Raw genomic sequence first — 20,000 nt, 5'->3', positions numbered from 1 at the left:
ACTTTTTAGTACCCTCCAGGTTGTATTAGAATAGGGAGAAAAACCATAATCCATTTCAAAAGGCTGTTTACGATTCAGATATAAATAATGTTTTATATTGCTAGATTGTGAACACTGGGCTTAATGTTGCAATCATTGCTAATGTTATGAAGCTCACTCTTTTTAAATTAAAAACCGATTTATTTAAAATTGAAATTAAATCATAGTCAGAAATTAGAATTTTGGATTACTGCCAGTCTCTGCTCACAATCCCTTTTTTTGTGAAGAAAACTTTAATTATGTGCTTGAAGTATCTGCCGCGACTCAGGAAAAGCGTGAATACTCCCCTTTTATCCAAGTTTCTTATGTATTCCAACACAGTTCGACTTTGCCTACAAGTAGAACAATGCCATCTGTAAGGCTGGAAAGTTTGGATAACTTTGTACTGTTTTTCAACAACAAAAGAAAAGACTTGTAACCAGCACTATCCGGCCCTTCCTAGATCTCAAACTGGCGTTTTGATGGGTGGATTATCTGCTACTTTGCAGCAGTGCAAAGCCCAGCATCACAGAACTTGGGCAAGACGTCATCACCATAAAGATGGATTGTAACAAGCACCTGAAGAGAGTACAGATAACTAATTCTGAAAACTTGGAATGAAGTTAGGAAAAAGTATTTGTACTTGGGCTGGGGGGGTCATAACACTCAATGATACGTATTTTATAAACAGGTGAAAAAGAGCGTACAGCTCCTTTTACAACAGGAAAGCAAATGGCACCCCGCTCTCTACTTTACAACACACTACTTAGTGAAAATGTTGTCTTCTGGCCTAACACAGTTTGCTTGGCGTCCCCCTTCCCATTTAATATTCTCAGTTGTACAGTGCCACGATGATGAATGTTGTAGCGCTGCCATCGGCTTTGGAAATTCTCCCCCAACAGCCAGCCAGAGGCATGATCCTCTAGTAATACTTTACAGGTAGTAAAATGTAATATAACAGAGGAGAGGAGGTTGCAAACAAACGCCACAAATGTAGCAGGTATCACACAGCCTTTCGCTCTGTGATAATTGCACACAATCTTTAGCAAACAAATACATACACAAGCTTTCCAGACCCAATTCTAATTTTCATAGAGAAAAATGGAAAATATAAATAGGCAGAAGTATTCCTGCATATTTTTAATGAGCGCGATCATGATTTGACATGATACATGGCATGAGAAATCTTACTGCTTACAGGAGGAACATATTTCGTGAACATAAAAAGGGATCCTTTCATACTTGGCTATCAGAGGCTGAATGACAGAATTACGCTGATTCAGCTTATCAGATGAGGCTACTTCTCATTTTCCTTATAAAATGTTTTATTGCAAATGAATAGGAGGTTTAGTTTCCCATCAAACGGGCAAAGTGGGAGTCATACATGCGTGCACTGGGATAATATGTAGCTAACGTGAAAAAGAGCAAACTGGGGAATGTTTTTAAATTCAGAAATGATCTGATTTCAGAGCAGGGCTTAAAAATATTATTTCTAATAAAAGTTCTTAATGTTTCTGCAAAGCAATAAGGAAACACAAATAAGAGCATTACAGAATTCGCTTTATGATGTTATAACTATCCAATAGAGCAGCAGGCCCCATTTCCAAGACAGAAACACACACACGCACGCGCGCACACCCCACCCCCCTTACTGGATTTTATTACACAATTTTGATAGCAACATATTATTCGAGATCATCTTCATAAATTTTGCATTAAGGTAGCTGTGCCAGTACCTGGAATTGATTCAAAATGCTTAAGACACTCAATTACTTTTTAACACTGTTACCCAACGTAATGACATATCTGCTATTTCACCAGCATTTGATGATGCAACATCATTGTAATTGATTCATTTTCTCAATTAAATAAAGCTACTGTGCTTTTCTCGATGTGAATGCCACAGAGACTCCCGAGTTAGATGTATTACCTATTTTCTCTGTCTCAGATATATTGCTTGTAAGACAGCACTGTGTTCCTCCGTTAACTCCACTGGAAAATGTAATGCTACAGTCATATTTTTCAAGTTCTGAACAGCAATGCACTTGGCTGTATTTATATTAGGCATATTTTTCACTGTTAAAACTATGTTGTTTACCTTTTCCAAGATCACATTATTGCTCAGTCTCTGCAACTATAAAACAAACCTAACCAAAGACAACTTTACAGTCAATGCCTCTACTTTTGCACACAGTTCATGAAAAAGTGAAGCATCCAGTTTTATAGCACATTAAAAACAGTTTTAAAAGTACTCAACATAAAATGTTTTATCTTTTTGTTTCCTTTTTTCCTTTTTATTTTTTTGGTTCTTGTTCTGTTTGTTTTTCACGCACTGCTGGGAGACAAAAGTTTAGGGAACAGGTTAACTTCGACAGGTCCAATGCGGCAGCTGTGGTTCAGCTTTTAGAATAGCGTGCCAAATACCTGCGTTTAGCATGTTACCAATAACTTCAGAATGAATAAGCAAAAAAAATTCAAGTTCATTCAAATGGCCATTTTAAAGATGAATTGAAGATTTTGGGGGCCACAAACCGGATTACAATTTTTGCTCAACCCTCTCTGGAAAGACTGATGACGTTCACATGGAAAGAACGTATGCATTGTGGCAACAGACACTTCGAAAACCCTGCCAAGGGTAGATGGAAAGCAAGCTGCGCAGATTATATATCATTTTATGATGATAAGCTTTGACGCATTAACTACCTGATCGTTCTCTTCTCAGAAATGTCAGAATGCAAATCTTTTGTCAGCAATATTTTTAAACGACAAGCTGGGGGGGGGGGTATTTAAATGCAGATACAAGAGCTGCGTCCCCAGTTAGTGCTGCGAGACCTTCCAGATCTTAACATAATCCAAGTATTTCCTCCCCACCTGGAAGCGTATGATTTTGGGGACTTTTCGTCAGATCTTGGATGCTTTTAAAGGGATGTTTGACTGTCCGGAAGCAGCATTTATAACACGTAACAGTTAACCTGAGGAAGGGGCAGAAACGCAACTCTATTTAACTCAAATAAATAAGTCTGCCCTGTGCATGCTATGTTTCTTAGCCTACAAAAAAAAAAAAAAGCGTCACTGGTAGTTGCATAAGCTCCTCTGCAAATGGCTTTCTCCATATGTCATTTTTTTAGGTTGGTTACAAATGCAAAAGTTTGCCTCATGCCTCATCTACTATTTAATCAATGCCTCTGGTTATGAAAAGCAACTTTTGACAGACCATCAGGTTACATTTCTGTCTCCATGGAGATACTTTTGACGGGAAGTGGCTGAGAAGACCTCTGCCAGTCCCTTTCACATTATATTCACAAGTACAATCAAAAGCACTCAAATGAATCCACCCTGTGCAACTCAGAGGAGTCACTGGCTATCGCCTTCATTTTCTCTTTTTTTCTCTCTGGAACTAGGACTGGCCCTGAGGCTTTTGCCCGGGAGCTCTGCGGGTGACTGAGGTTAGATCTTCCCAAACCAAGTGCCACATTTTCTCTTTACGTATATACTGCTTTTCAATCCAGTGGGTTTTCCCTTCTAAATAGAAAAGGAGATACGCGGACAAATCACGCCGCTATGATGTTAAAGGCACAGGCTGCGGTACCACACATAGTCCTCGTTTCTCCAGCGATGGGTTTGAACAGCACACCCGATTTGCTTTGGAAGTCTAGAAATGATAAGGGAATGCGTCACTACTCCCTTTACAACTTTTAGGGGCCGGAGGCAGCTAAGCCATGAGCCACCTCTGCTTGGGTCTCAGAGAGAGGACACGTACGCCGATTCTCTCTGCCCTGACATACTGAAGCCAGGACGTCTTGTTGCATGTAGTTTTTCTCATGTTTCCAGTTGGCCAGACTAGCAGGTGAGCGCCAAACGAGCCACCGGACCAGTGGCTCCCAAATAAGGGGTATGCAAAGGTGCGAGGTGCCGTCCCCTCCAACCTGTGCTCCCTGGATGAGCCATGGCTCCATCCCATGCCCACCCCGCCCGGCCCTGCTTGCCCCAGCCCCAGGCCTCCCTTACCGCAGGGACCCTGATCTGCACCCCCATGCCCCTTCCCCCTTCCCTCTTCTCCTTCCCCCCTCCGCCATCCCCTTCCACCACATCACTTATCAACTGCATGCAGCTCTCCACGCTGCTGGGCTGGTATTAGAAATTGGATCGGTATTGGCTGATATGCCTCCTTAAAAATTGGCTATCGGTATGGACCCCAAAAATCTCTATCGGTGTACCCCTATTAGGTATATTCTTACAGCTATATAGTGCTGGTTTCTCCAGACTACTGCCACCAAAGTCGCACCTTAACTACATGCCAGGATTATTTAATTCACCAGTAGCCTGCCACCACCTCTGAGTGGGATCTCTTTACCAAAGAATAGCAGCACTGTCCAGAGAGCGACCTTAAACTGGATGTGGGGGGGCAGGTGGCAGAGCATAATGTTGAAACTGCACATGGATTCAGGGGGCTCATAGCCTCCCACCTTCCCTATGCTGGAATTCCCAACATTAGCATTAACACACTTACTCTTGTGAAAAGAAACTGGTGGATCGTCAATGGTCACAAGTGAGGAGTCACCATTTTCCCTCTCATGTGAAAGGTGGAAGGCTTAGCAAAACAGCTCCTCCATGCTAATGCTTAGACACTGTTTTAGGGTCGAATGCCCTCCCCCCTATACACAGGTTGCACCTCTGGTGTAAATGTGCAATACGTACAGCACAGGAAATACAGGAGTGAATTTGCCTTCTAGCTGCTTGTTGCTTAACATCAGTGCCAGCGGGTATGCCTACATGAGACACTTACTGCGCATTAGTTTAACAACACTGAGCAGTACTGTGGTGGTTAAAAACCGTGCTAATAGGCTACTGCGCAGTGTTATTAAACACAGTGTCACAAGATAACCATGTGCTGGCACTGCTACGGAGTAACTCTCATGACTGTGCAGTTTGTTAGTACTTTATTAAGTAAGGACTAAACTAAATGGGCAGCATCTAAGGCACATAAATGAACATGTAGATGCACCCAGTAAGTAAATACAAATGCTACTCAGCCAGTGATAAGAGAAGAACATAGACAGGTATTTCAGAACGCCTCCTCTATCATCCCATACACTTTCTTGGCCAACAGTGTCTCATGGCTATGGTGGCCCTTCTCTCTAGGTCCTTCAGCCAAGGTGTTTCCTGGCAACTTCCTCATCTTCACTACTTTAGACAGGCCAAACAGGACAGTGCCTATCCTCAGGTAAGCAATGAGAGAAGAGAAAATCCCATTCCTCCTCTCCACTTCTAGCCACCTGCCAGGCTGTTGGTCAGCCTATTCAACCCTTTAGGTTGGATGAACGGTGTGGGGTCAGTCAGCAGGCCTGATCCAGAGTAGGGCTGGCACATAGCCTGCAAATGCGAACTGGTGCATCAGCCAGGCCCTGCATGCCAGCTCTGGTTGTAGAGTGACCCTGTGTGCCAGGACCACATCACGTGGCCTGCAGGGCTCCCATGGGTTTGGAAGTTTGGCAGCCAGGGAAAAGCAGCGATGGACAACTGCCACTGCCACCAGCTGGGATCCTGCCGCCAGACTTCCAGACACATGGGGAGACCCACTGGCCACATGACGTGGCTCCACAGGCTGTATCCAGCCTGAAGGCCAGAGACTGAGCACCGTTATGCTATGCCAAGCAGCAGGAAGGGACCATAGGTGAATGAAGCACTATCAGGGGCACTAGTGACCTCCCCATAAGGTGCAGCACCAAGAAGAATTTACTTTCTCTCCCAGCTCCTGGGACAAGGGACATTGTTTCCCATTGGGTCAGGCGTGTGCTGCTTCAAGATCCCCACCCTGGACACGGGAGGGGTCACCAGGCACAGTGGGCCTATGAGGCAGTCCCACGGAAGGAAGAGGCCGATGGCACCTGGGGTCACTCTGCAACCAGATCCGGCATCCCTCAGTTCCCACCAAACCTCAGGGAAAAAGAGACCCCACTCTCAGACCTCCAACCTCCTGACTAAAATATAATAATGGTGATATCAGCAATAACCATTCTATTATTATAAATAATTGCCTTTGTTTGTTAAATGGGACAAACAGAAGACCGCACCGCCACAGAGAGGATGGCTCTCTCAAGGACTCCAGATGGGTAGGGCCCTCACTTGGTATACTTGCTCCTCAGAATAAATTGTTCCTCACGATGCTGAAGTAATTCCAAAGGACGGAATTTACACTGGGGATGCTGAAAAACCTGGAGGGCTTAAGTTCTCTATTTCAAATGTCAGAGGAATTTAAATAAAAAGTTGAAACCGAAGAAAAGTTTTTGTTTAGACCTTTCCTTCCTCCTATAGGTCTCTTAACCTAACCCTAAACATACTGCCTGAGAACCAGGGGGTGACATATCCTCTGGGGGGAAAAAATAGGAACTGATCAACCCATTTGCTTTAACATAAACAACAGGAATGGGCAAATTAGTTTTAAAAATGGCTGTGTTCTCATCCCTTACTGTATCCCACCCCAACCCCCCCCGAACTCTTCCTAACGATCTGCTCAATCAGTTATGGCACGTATGAATGGGATCCAACACTTTTGTCAGTCGATGTTACGTCTCTCCCAGCTTTTAAATATTCAATATCATCCTGGGGACCCTGGAAAGGGAGTAACCCCGAAAGCAGCACGGCTGAGGAGTCTCCAAGTATGCCAGCTTGATAAAATGTATTCTTAAACCTGAGATTGGCTCAAATGAACCAGATTTTTTTCTAATTAAGGAAAAGGCTTTGAGCTGCGAAGGGGTTGGGTTTTTTTGCCCACGTACTGAGCACTGTGCTCCATGCTACTTATTTTACTACCACAGCCGTAGCTGTCCTCCCTAACGACGTAAACAAATGATCCCATAGAAACGCTGGAACGACGGGGGCCGCAGACAGCAAGCCCGCCTCACCGCAGCAAAACCATTCACAAATATTCTGGCCTCTGGTCCAGCGGACACAGCCCTCTGCTCTTGCAAGTCATTACAAATAAAGTCCTGAAGGACGAGTTTCCCACGAGCGCGTCGTGCAAATGACAACATACTGCCCCGCTACGTGCATCTCCAGGCTGCGTGGGAACGGCACAGCGGCTCTGCAGGGCTGTGACTCCCCATCAGGCACAGACAGGTCCCGTACTGCTTCCCACGTGCCGGCCGGCCGGCACGTGAATGCGACAAGTAATCTGACACTGAGCAGCGGGGCTCGGCGTCCCGGTGCTGCCACGAGTGATCGCAGCTCCGTCCTCGAGAGCCGAGGATGTTACGTGAGCAAAGGGGTGCTCCAGAATCGCACCCTTTCCTGCTGGGCATTTCCAACCCTATCGTTTTGTCCCCAGATTTAATCTAATGAGCTCAGACTCAGTTCTGGCCCCAAATAAGAGGGCTGATGGAGAAAGCTGTTTGCGTCTGTAAACCCCAGATGCTTTTGACCAGAAGGCAGTCAGCACTGGATTCAACAATATTTGACTTTTCCTTCAAATACTTGGTTATGCAACTTGGCTATGCAACTAACAGGCTTTATTGCTTCACCAATTGCTCCATCCACTTAAATGAATAGTAGCAGTGAATCAAGGCTCCGTGGAAAGTACATTTCCTTCAGTATGAGTCCAGGCGGCGGATGCTCGCACGCTTCTAACAATGCCTCCAAATCGAGCTGAAGACGTCCTTTCTTTTTCCCATTGTTCTTGATAAGGAACACCTGATGGCAAATGTCCCTTCGTTTAAGGACCCTGGCTCCAATTAAGTACTCGAAAAGGGTTTTCAAACTGTTAGCCCCGTGCTGAAAGGGCAGGGTCCTGCTCTCACATAACAACAAAAGTCACGTTACCTCGCCGCAACTTATTCATTCAAATGGCAAACGTTGCGAGATGTGAACAATGATGCCTAAGCTGCTGACAGCCTCTGTAAGCTGGGGTCCTGACCCTGCACGCATCTCTGCGGTTGCTTTCCTGCCAGCATTTCAGTAGTCCCATTGCAGTGCGAGATTTAAAGCGGATTTCAGGGACGCTACAGATGAGCTTTGAGAAAAGCCAACAAAGTTGGAGGACTGCTGTTAACATGCGAAGAAACCCGCTCCTTCGCCGGCACTGCATCCTCCACTAAAAATTCACTCCCCAAAATTCACCAGATGAAAAAGGCAGCAGACACCACGGCGTTATTAGGCTGCCTGCAACGACTGGAGTTAGAAAGGAATCCCATTATTGAGCTATAATTAAAGATCACAACTTTATATTACATGTGCAAAAATACCGCAGATTAGGGCATTCATCTTCCCCTATAAATCACATCTACTTATTCCATACATTTGGATATTGCAAAGATATTTATATGATTCATGTGATCTTCCTTTCTTGTAAGCAAATAAATGATGTGGTTTATTATACCTGTAGCAGCTTCCTATTTGTTCCAAAGTGCTTTCTGACAGATATCCCTACATTTTCACACAAGGAAAAACCCGCAAAAAAAATTAAAAGCTATCCAAAACTTCCAATGAACCTTCAAAAGAGAAGTACGGTTTGTGACTCAAGTTCGAAAACGAACAAACAAGCAAAAAACTCCACGTCTAAAACACTTGCAGGTACACTGGGTAACGCTACCTTCAGTGCAACCTGCATGCAGAAATCAATTCAGAATTTAAAAGAATGGAGGATTCCTACTAACACTTGCTATAATTTGTGCAATATATTATAAATGCAGAAAATACCATGCGTGAGGGACCACGATCTTTAAGATATTTTACAATAATTCAACAGGAAAAACCCTACCATTTTAGCATTAACATTTGAACAGTGTTTAATGCCTTTTAAATGGTTCAATACAATGATGTATGTGGAAGATACTACACATTTCTTTCTTACTAGGAAACATGCTGTAACCAACCTTCAATTTATTCTTACAAAATAAATGAATGCTTAAATGACATTTTTGTCAATTGAAAAAGCAACAGTAAAATATCTTCTTTACGTGCCAAGTTAAACTAAATATTTTTTCCTTGACAACCTGCTTACATTTAAATGAAACCAGACCAAATTTGGTCAATAGTATGGATTACATATAACAAAAAGAACCTCAGACCATGCTAATATAGGGATCAGAAAGCCACAACTTCATTTAAAACCACACAATTATTCAGCAAACTAAGATACAGCAAATAAATTAATCTGTTTTAAATGGAAGTGCTTGGACAAGTAGCTTTTTAACCTACAATTAAATCTCACTAGCAGAAATCACAACGAGGGAAGAATCTGCTGAAGCCAGGCTAAAAACCGAATCTTGTCAAACAAAATCTTTTGGTATTCAAAATTAAAACACGTTTGCAAAATCAATTCCTCCAGACCCCGGGTGAGAGCCTCAGCTCCTGCATGCCGGCACAGCTGCAATCTTTTCAAAGGGACTTCAGCAAAGGATCTACCCCAAAAACATGCAGCCTACGCTGCAGCAGCTCCCTGCTGCCTTTCCTATGTGGGAATATGGTGAGAGCCCAAATCTTTCCTGAAGAGTAAGCAAAAGGAGGATTTAATTCACTCACCATGTTCTGGGCTTCTGCACTTTCCTATAAAGTGAACCCATGGCAAGACTGTAGCGCATGCATTCTTGGGCTCTGAAATTTCCTATTATTCACTTATGTTTTCCTTGCACTGGGATTTAAGAAGGTCTCTTCACGGAGACAAGTAATATGTCATCATTTTGTGCAGCTAACAGGCCTGACAGTCTTGTCTCTGTGAGTTAGGGATATGAGAGCTCTGATTCTCACGTTGCTGGAAAAATCAAGGTGGAAAGGGCTGGCAGAAAAATAAAGGGGGATAATCCAACTCAGAGCAAGTTCTTCGTTAATTCGCCTACCTGACTTTCCAGCAATTATTAGACTCTCTCTTGCCACAGAATTCTCTTTATACCAAAAAGCAGCAAACAAAAAAGACCCCATACAATCACAACACAACCAGCAACTTAAATAAGATCTTTCTTACTTTCACTCCATTTTTGAATAGCTTATTTAAATATGTAGCTTATGGGGGTTTTTTTTTGGGGGGGGGGTTGGTTTTGTTTTGTTTTTTTTTAACAAACGTCATCTCTATTCACCATTTCTCTGGTCTTTTTGATCTTTTTTTTTCTACTTATCATGTTCTTTATCTGAAACAGATTTTTAACAGATAATCTTGATCGTTATAACAATATCTTGCTTGCATTTTATTCAAATAATTCTTAAAAACAGCTTAAAAAGCCGTTTGGAATAACATCAAGCTCGCCATCAATCAAATGAAAAAATTCCGCTGGCGGTTGTATAAACATCAGATCAACTCTGATGTCTTCAAGGATTTCAGAGTGAACCATAAAAAACTCCATTAACTTCTGACAAAGAATGCAAATTAATCACAACATGGGGTGAAATGAAATTAAAGGCTCTTTTCTAATCAATGACAAGGCAGGATGAAATATTTGTTACTCTCTCTCTGCATTCAGGCGGCGTGGAGGTTTGCACTTTCCCTGCAAAGCCCAAATGTAAGGTGTGAGCACAGATTCACCCACAGTAGCTGTTTAGCCCTCCCCACCCCCAGAGCTGTCTGCTTACAAGTCGCGGAGATTCACAAAACACACTAATCATCTGAATCTCAGGTGCATCCAATTTGTTATTCACACTCTCCCATGCCAGTGAAAAGCCTGGCGCAGACAGATGCACCAGGAACCTTAAATGACAGTTTTGGCCTCCGGAAGTGCGATCACTACAGCAAAATCTAGTACAGCCTCCAGGTGAAATGTCTGGAGCTCCATATGGAGCAGGGAAAATTAACAACAAGATGAAAATCGCTGCAGCAGCGGGGAGTCTGAATTTTTTGAAAAAAAAATGAAATTTAAAGATGAGGAAAGAGAAGTAATAAATTAATGGGGTGTGAAAACATTCAAAGCTTTACAATACCAGGGGCACTATTTGCTCAGATTTGTGGGGGGGGGGAGAGGTGGAGAAGGGAGGGAGGAGGAGGAAGGGTGACTTTTTTTTTTAAAACTTCAGGTCATTTTGATGTAATTTATTAACTACGGTATGGAATTGAAGCCAAAGGAAGAAGCCCATTTCCATCTATACAAAAAGTGCTTTAAATACAGTTGCTCAAATCTGCACTTTCCCGTCGTTTATTAAATCCCTCGCTACTGGGGGCTGCCTGTTTCTTCAGAACGTTTTCCCTAATGGACGTATCATCCTTTTAGCACGCTGCATTGCCATAAAGTTTGAATACAAGCCGAGAATATTTAGCGGGCATGTCTTTTCATTTCTCCTAAATTGCATTATCATTAAACAAGCCATTGCCCTCTCCCATGTTTTTATTTAATCTACTGAATTTGGATCGACATGATTAACTGTCCATCTCTCAGTTTGGTCAGACACCGCACATCTTCAGAGTTTCAATTTCAAATTTAATGAAACAATCAAGTGAAAATGCTGTGATGTTCCAAGGCCTTTTAGGTATTTTTTTTTTAGTAATGTAGATACAGGTGTTGCCCTCTGCATCGCATTACATTTTGGTTAAACTTTTCAAAGGAATGTGAAACTTAGTTACCCCCAATGCCTGCCTCAGTTATCTAAAAGGACCAGCCTGCAGACGTATTCCTGGTTGGGGAGAGGGGATTTTGATTTCATTTTTAAATGTTTACATATGAAAGGATTTTGATTCTAAAGAGCCTGTTTTTCCTCTGCATGTGTTTTTGTGTGCACAATTCCCATTAGTGTTAATAGAGTTATGCAAACACATCAGGGGAAGAATATACCCGTAAGTGCTTATGTTTATATCCACAGAAAATCCTATGAGCGTCATACTCTACTTCTTCCAAAAGGAATTTTACATTACAGCAAACAAGTAACAGCACATTTGCAATAATGTGCCTGGAAAAAAAAACATTAAGCAATTCAGAAATTTACTGGGGTTTCAAGAGTTTGCTTTTACAAAATGTATGCAATGGCAGAAGCTGTCCTACTTATCACCTATTTGATATTTTCTTGTCTCAGTTGACACTTTCCTGAGCTATAAAGCCTGCTAACACATGAAAAGTGCATCCCCAAAACACTCATGCGCCAGAGCATTTCTGTTCACGCAAGGTGGTGTTTGCAGCTCAGGTGTCGGCAGGATTGGGCCCTCTGTGCAAACATATGATTAAATAATGCTAATGTGACAATTAAGCGAATGTTTGTAAAGCGAGCGCTTATAAAACACTCTGAAAATGAAAAGTGCTAAGTATTGTCATTAAAGCTTTCCACTGGCAGCCAGGAAGATCCATCCTTTCTGATCACTGGCATATCAGTATAAAAAAAAAAATACAGGGGTAAGTTAACCTTTACCACAACTTTGACCGCAGTTGGTTTCTATGTGCTCATAATATTTATCCATAACATTTTTTAAAGAGGAGTAAAAGAAGAGAAGCTGGCATGGCTGTCAAGGCACGAATCTGTTGAGAACAGGGACGGCTCTGGATACATATTTCTGGTTTTCCATTTTTGATAGAGAAGTAATGGCTCCAAGATGCTTCGGGACAAAGTCTGTAAACACTGATCCATGTGATTAACTTCATCCATGTGAGCAGGAGGGCTTAGGCAACTACATGATTGTAGGAGGTAAATATGAATTTGGACCATTTTAAAATAACCCGTAGCAGCCGCTCGCCAGATCAGAACGGATCTTTAGGTCCGATATACAATCAACTGTAAAAGTACACAGACAGGTCTGACACATGCTACTTAGATGAAAGACCCTGATGAAAAGTAGTTGCCCAAAATGCTTAGGAGCTATATTTTAAAGCTGACCCCCACAGCTATTTGACTTTTTAGAAGACAAGTCATGCATGACAAGCTGCATCCTACAAGACTCTCTTGTGAACCCTAAGATATTTAATCAGGAGAGGAAAAAAGCATTTTAAATAGCTTTCCATATGTTTTGCTCCTCATGAAAATATGCCAACACTGCTTTTTATAATGCCAGTAGATCGTCATCAGACATAGTAACATTACAACCCTTGATGAATGTGGTGTCTCAAACTGCAACCACCTAAAATCAGTTTTGATCTACGCTTATAAGCCAATGTCTAAAATTGGACACGGGGATACTCTCAACTATGTCTGTGTATGGAGGATTCCCTTGCACAATAAACTCTTTTTTTATTTCTTCGCTAAGGAGAGGATTACTTCTGAAATGTGGATAAAAACCTCCAAGGTATGTTCTGCTAAACAATTAAAACTACTTTTTATCCATAGGAGGAAAGAAATACTTTCATCCGTAGAAAGAGAGGATGTGAACGACTAGTGTATTTCTACATATGCAGAATCTTTTTTAGAAGTACATAAAAGTGTCAGGAGAATTTGCTTAAAACAGCTTATAAAAATGGAAGAGAGAATGAGTCCCAGCCTATTATTCAATAACCATGTTTGTGAGGCATCTGCATAATCTAACCATGCATAAATTAGTATGTGTAATACAACAGTTATTTGCATAATAATAGCAAGTTAATAGATGCTTAAAGAGCACAGACCAACACCACCTTTAAATCAGACATGCCTCCAGGCACTCTGGTCTGTACAGACCAAGATGCTTGGAAAACAGTGTTCATAAAACATATGAAAACATAAAAAACCACACATTCAAATCATTCATTTTACCCCCTGGACACTCCACTTATTATTATTTTTTTTTTCTCCAGAGGAATAATTTTAAGAATGACAAGACAGATTTTCACTTCGGAGTCTGACATCCATCTTGCAATAATGCTTTAAAGTGGCTCCCAGAACTGTTTCTGAACAGGCCATTGTTACAGGGGCCTCGTGATTTTTAGGGTTAAGTATCTAGAAGACAAAAGTTAAACACCACAAGAGAGAGCAGGATTGTTCAACAATGCTCACCCTGAGCCTAACTCAATGAACCCGATGGAAAACCTCACCAATAAGTAGTTAGACCAGTGCTGAGTTTGAAAAATGTCGCCGTATTTTCGGAAAAATAAATAAATAGGCATGTTATTAGATCCTGCCAAGAGATAACATTAGAAAAAATCCAAAACATTTCATCCGCACCATATGTTTCATTCCTGAGGGTCTTAAACCATTCTGACTATATTCAAACTGAATTAAAAAATGGAAGAGCTAGCCTCCCTCTTGCTATAAGGGTACCACCGGTAATATCGGAGTATTTAAATGCTTTAATCTCACACACAAAAAATATCATCATCATCATCTCCATCTTCTTAAGAGGGGAAAAAACCTCTAGAATATGAAAAAAAAAATAAAGAAAAATCAATAGAGACTTCTAAATGACTCCTTTAAGATACCACTTTTCAATTTAACAGGACAGATTTATTTGTATGTGGCTCAAATGTTCACAATCACTCTCTGCACCTTCATACATAGGAATGAATGTCACAGTGGCAAACGGCAGTAATGAACAATCTTACCTGAGGATATGGAAACCTCCCAAGAGCAAGCTGGGAAAGAAAATAATATTTGTCTAGTTATATAGATTTGCATGGAGGGCGTATTTTCTTAAAGAGAGAAAAGTACTCAACTCTCACTATTGTATAACCCACAAACTCCCCTCCCCCCACCCCCCCCAAACTGTGAGCGAAAGTAATCCTGACACGTTGTACGAGCTGTATTTAGAATGGAGTGGTTCATAATGATTCCTCTTTGTTTATGCACCAAATTAACGTCTTGTGATAAAGTCTGAACATTTTTCCGTCTTGCTCGACAAAAAGCGTGCGCCACCTGCTAACGTTGTGTTGCGTCTTGAGAGCTCCTTAAATTAAACCACTGAGTCTCAACTGTAAGGGAAATGACACTGAGCTTTACTGATTATCTTGCCAACACGTGGGTACCCAGACAGCAGTCACTAAACTCCCCAAGTCCTGTCTTAGCACACGCCAGGCTCCGCGTAACACCTGGGTCATACCAGAGGTCAACCTCTACCTTGCTGACAGTCTTGGCCAAGAAGTGAGAATCCATGACAGCACACAATGCATTTTTAAAGATATTATATTTTTGATGATGTAGAAACTAGATTAGATATGACTTCTTTGATTTGAAAAAGGCACTACGGAAACAGTAGGATCACTTATGGAAAGGCAACGTTTTGGGGCACTTGCAAAAGACGTCACCTTTTTGTCAAGTAGCCTGTTGCATACACGAGGAGGCAACCCAAGAACAGAGACGTCATTATAACTGTGGCTGGTTTGATCCGTAAAGAATTTCTATGGACACGCAAAGATGACAAGTTCCAAGAGGCCAACTAGATGCACACAATAACTTTGCATATGTGTATTTATTGAATATGCACGTCAGTTATAGAAGCTGCATCTCTTAATCTCCATGCATCCCTCTGGAAACTAACCCTTGTCATTCTTATGTACCATACAAGTGGATCTTGATATAATGACTAAGATGGAGTCATTATGGGCCATCATATCGACATGGTGTCGGTTAAAGGTCCTGAGTAGCAATGATATGACGAGACAGGAATGCCTCAGAAAAAACCTGTGCTATATCATGCCATTGACCTGCAGGTTATTGCTGTCATTCTAGGCTTTTAGTCAGATTCTTTTAAAGAAACTGCCACTTAAAATATACCAAAAGAAAGCAATGCAACAAAAACGGATGCAAAAGACTTGATTAAATGTCACAAGGAAATGAAAATGAAGCACTTCCACTGAGGTGAGAAAGTTCTTCCTACTAATTTTATCCTTCAACTTCTCATCAGACCACAACAAATGCCACTCATTGGATCAGACTGTAGGTCCATCTTGGACTGTATCTTGTCTCAGACTGTGGCAGAGTAGGTGCCGAAGGGGAGGAGAGCAGATCATATCCAGAATTTCCCATTCCTCTTCCACTGCAGCTTCCAACCTTGACTGGTTTAGGACCATTGCAATTCAGAGGTGGCACCCCTATTTACCCTGTTCAAGATCAATGGATGGACATTTCTCTTAGAAGCTGGCCAATCCCCTTTTAAACTGGGCTGAACTATCCAGACTCCGCAATCTTGTGGCAATGAGTTCCAAAAGTTAACCCTCCTGGCCCAAATCACACCTAAAACTCATTTCTACCCCACAGCCCACCTGCTCGTATCCACACTAATCCAAGACTAACTTCACATCAGAGTCGTGGTGAGCAATGTAAACCTCAACCTTGTCCACACTGAGGAAGTCTAAGCAAGTGTAAGACCTCTTTTAGCTCACTTCCAATTAGGGATGTAAACGGTTAAACGACAACTTATATTTAAACCATTTACCATTTACTATTTAGTGACCCCTGGCAGAAACAGCCCCAGCCCCTCATATTGTCACTATGCACCTGGTATTGCGTGGGCTCCAGGCCACTAGTGGGGAGTTGTGGGTGCGGGGGCGGCAGGTATGGCCAAGCCACTAGGAGACATTGCCCATCCACGGAGCCACAACTTCCTTTTGCCCCCCACAGGCAGGGGCTGGGTCTATGGTGCCCAGATCCTGCTGCCACGGGGAGGGAGAGAGGAAAGTGCTGTCCCCCTCCCCGCCCCGCCCCCACAGGCATGGCCAGGTTCTTCCCACTGTAGTAGTGAGACTCCTGGCCCCACAGTAGGTCTGCCTAGTCCCCCCACAACAGTGGGGTCCCAGTAGGGTGATGGGCTCCCTGTGCCTCCCACCACACTTGTGCTGCTGCAGCCTGGACCTAGAAGACTCCTCTGCACTGCTGAGCTGGGCCCTTCCCAGCTCACCGTGGGCGAAGTGGGGGGTCTGGTCCCAGCAGGCCAGCATCTGCTGTGCGTGCTGCATCTTTCCCCCTCCCACCCACGGTGCCAGGGCTGAGCGCTGCAGCAGCTGGAGCAGGCGGTGCCGGGTCTGAGGGGTTGCTGTTGGCCCCTTGGTGGCGAGTGCAGCCCCAGGGTGTTCCCGAGGAGCAGCAGCGCAGCATCTCCAGTCTGGGAGGCCACTGCTGCAGCGCTAATGCTGCCCCTGGGATCCCTACTGCATCACTGCCCCTCGGGAACGCCCTGGGGCCGCACTCACTGCACAAGGGGCTGGCCGCGACCCATCAGACCCAGTGCCACCTGGTCAGCTGCTGGGGCACCTCCTTGAGCCGAGCCAGTTGCAAGCTCAGCCCCACATTAGGGCTGGGCCAGGCCTGTGCAACCCCATCACTATGGGCGGGACGAGGAAAGATGCAGCATGCCCCAGTGGGACCAGACCCCCTCTTCTCCCACGGTGAGCTGGGGAGGGCCTGGGCAGCAATGCAGAGGAGACTTCCAGGTCCAGGCCACAGTGGCACAAGTGCTGCAGGAAGCACAGGGAGCCTACAGCCCTGTCCGGGCCCTGCCAATGCGGGGGTGGGCAGATCCATTTTGGGGCCGGGAATCTCGCTGCTGTGGCAGGATGGCTGCCTCACTCCTGTGGGGGTGCCCAGCCTCTCCCCCTTCCCAGAGGCGGCAGGATCTGGGCACAAGAGCGGTCTGCAACTCCAGCTTCAGTGCCAGTCCTTGCCCATGGGGGTGAGGAGAAGCCCCGGCTCTACAGCTGGGCAGTGCCTCTTCATGGCTCAGCTGCACCCACCATCCGCCCCCCCCAAAAAGTTCCCTGCCAGTGGCCTGGATCCTGTGCAGTGCCACGCACATGGTGAAAACATAAGGGGTCAGGGCCAGGGCTGGGGCCGCTCCTTCCAGAGGTCATTAAACTACATATGCATGATTAGTTAACCGTTTAACGGATATAGTCAGAGGAGATTAAACAGATATTTTTCTTAACAATATTTACATCTCTATTTATATATCCACCTGGGACTATGCAATGCTGTACAAAGATCCCCCGGATGGCTGTGAACACACGCTCCCCTGTAACGGTCTTGTCACCAAAGTTTATGGCCCAGACAACTGCGCCCTGCAAGAAGGTTATATTGCTTTTGGTTTGGGGCCAGCGTGCATGCAGAGCAAGTGTGTGTATCTCTGCCTGGCACTGCCATGTACCACTCATATGCTCTGCCCTCCATGACTATCTTAGTTTGCATGCTTTGCGTGACAGACCTACCATTTTTGCTTCTGGTACAGAGCTGAGGTCACTCAGCAAAAATCTCCTCCTCCTCATCTCACATGCAGCTAGAAGGAGAAGGCTGGGGTTACTATTTATTCCTCTCTTTTTTACCTGTTTGCTTCACAGGTTCTCCTACTGCACCCTTTCTAAGCTAGTCCCACACAGATACTGCACTGGGACATAGAGAGCTGGCCCATGAGCTAAAAGACATCATCTCACAACCTCACAGGACTATTTAACCTTGCTTCATCATCTTGCTTCCAACCTCAGTGACCTTCACGCATTCCCAACCACCCTCTAGACCAGGGGTGGGCAATTGTTTGGGTCCGAGGGCCACTTAAGGAGTTTTAGTGAGCTGTTGCGGGCCACGTCAGCACCCCATTCCTCCCCTCCGAAGAGCTCACCAAAACTCCCTAAGTAGGTCTGCTCCCCCACAGCCGAGTAGATGGGATGGGATGAGGCTGCAGGTGGGTGGGAAGACCCAGCCAGCAGCAGCATGGGCAGACAGGTCTGGGATTGTGGTGTAGTGACAGCACAGGGCCAGGGCAGGAACAGGGATGATCGACCATCTGCTCCCCTGATGGGCATCGTTTATGTGGGCAGGGGCAGGCAGGGAGCAGATCATGGCTCTACCCTGTAATCCCAGGGTCTCCATGGAGGCTGGCCAGGATCCATGTGGGAAGGGCACTTGACTAGGTGGACAAGACGGGGCCTCAGGTGGGCAGGGAGCTGTGTCTGGGTGGATGCAGATCCAGCCCCGGGCCACAGCTAGGATCTTGGGATGGTAACAGCGCAGAGCCAGGGTCTGGGGCAGAGCCGCAAACTGCTCCCTGCACGTGGAAAGGGCACCTGTCGCGGGGATGTGTGAGCAGTGGATCACAGCTCTGCCCTGGCTCCAGCCCCATGCTGTCACTGCCCAAAGATCCCACCCCATGATCCCAGTCCTGCCAGTCCATCCCACTCCCAGACACCACTCCCTGCCAATCCGCAGCCCCATTACATGTGCCCTGCTGTGCCTGGGCCGCCACGCCGCCCCAGCCCCGCTGTACGCCCGGGGCTGCGGGACCTGCTGCACATGCCACAGCCCAGGCTGCCCAGGCAGGGCCAAGGGACCAGCTGCAGCCCAGACAAATGCCTTAGTGGGCCAGAATTGGCCCACAGGCTGTATTTTGCCCACCCCTGCTCAAGGCCATAGTAATGCTGCCTGGCTTCCTCAGATCTACACTGTGCCAGCTTCCACTGCAAGATTTTGCCAGCATATTTTAGGTTGGCTAGATCAAGACCCTCACTGACCTGCTGTGGATACACAGGATCAACCAAATAGCACTTCTGTCAGCAGAGCTACTACTGTTTGGCGGGCAGTGTAGGTAGCACTGGCACAAAGCCCCTTGTGTTGGTGTGCAACAGCGTCAGAGGCTCTGTAGTGCAGTGTGGGAAGTCCCTTGGCTTTCAGGAGTATAGCACCGTCTTCCTTCTCCTCCAGCAGAAGTCACCGTGAAAAGTACTTTTTCACATGACCTTCAGAGTTGCTAGCATCTCTCGGTGGCAAGCTTAATGCCCGTGACATTAAGGACTCAGCACCATGTCCGTGCTAACTGAGAAACCCTTCTGTTCAAGGCACCCTGGAAAGAGTCCACGAGAAAGGAGCTCTAACTTTGCTCGCTTTCAGGGCCTAAGACTTACCACTGCCATAGTTTTATGTGTTTTGAAGAAGATAAACATGCATCTCATGATCACGATACGCCAGCAGGGAAGCAGCGGGTATACACATAAGGCTAAATCCTGTCTCCCTTCCCGATGCAGGCAACATGCTTCCTGGCTTCAGTCGTGACACTAGGCTCTTCATTCCTCAGTCCAACTATGGACACCAATGGGAGCTGTGCCTATCTGCGGGCTGAAGGATCTGACCCTCAGGGTAGCAGGATTATTGTGGAAGAAGCTATTTCCCTGGGAAGCATCAAAAACACAATG

General features: G+C 44.8%; 1 protein-coding gene across 2 annotated transcripts in view; it reads right to left on the bottom strand.

Annotated features, from left to right (window-relative positions):
- Positions 1-20,000, bottom strand: part of MAP2K5 (mitogen-activated protein kinase kinase 5) — a 182,549-nt gene that overhangs the window by 44,740 nt on the left and 117,809 nt on the right. For both annotated transcript variants that reach the window (XM_019533862.1, XM_019533861.1), the window contains exon 17: positions 14,433-14,462. In XM_019533862.1, the coding sequence (XP_019389407.1) occupies positions 14,433-14,462 (30 nt within the window). The remainder of the gene's footprint in view (positions 1-14,432; positions 14,463-20,000) is intronic.

Source organism: Crocodylus porosus, unplaced genomic scaffold (genome assembly GCF_001723895.1).
Source record: "Crocodylus porosus isolate Cpor-Errol unplaced genomic scaffold, CroPor_comp1, whole genome shotgun sequence".
Lineage (NCBI taxonomy): Eukaryota > Metazoa > Chordata > Crocodylia > Crocodylidae > Crocodylus > Crocodylus porosus.
The sequence above is the reverse complement of the archived record's forward strand: the minus strand, read 5'-3'. Positions and strand labels throughout refer to the sequence as shown.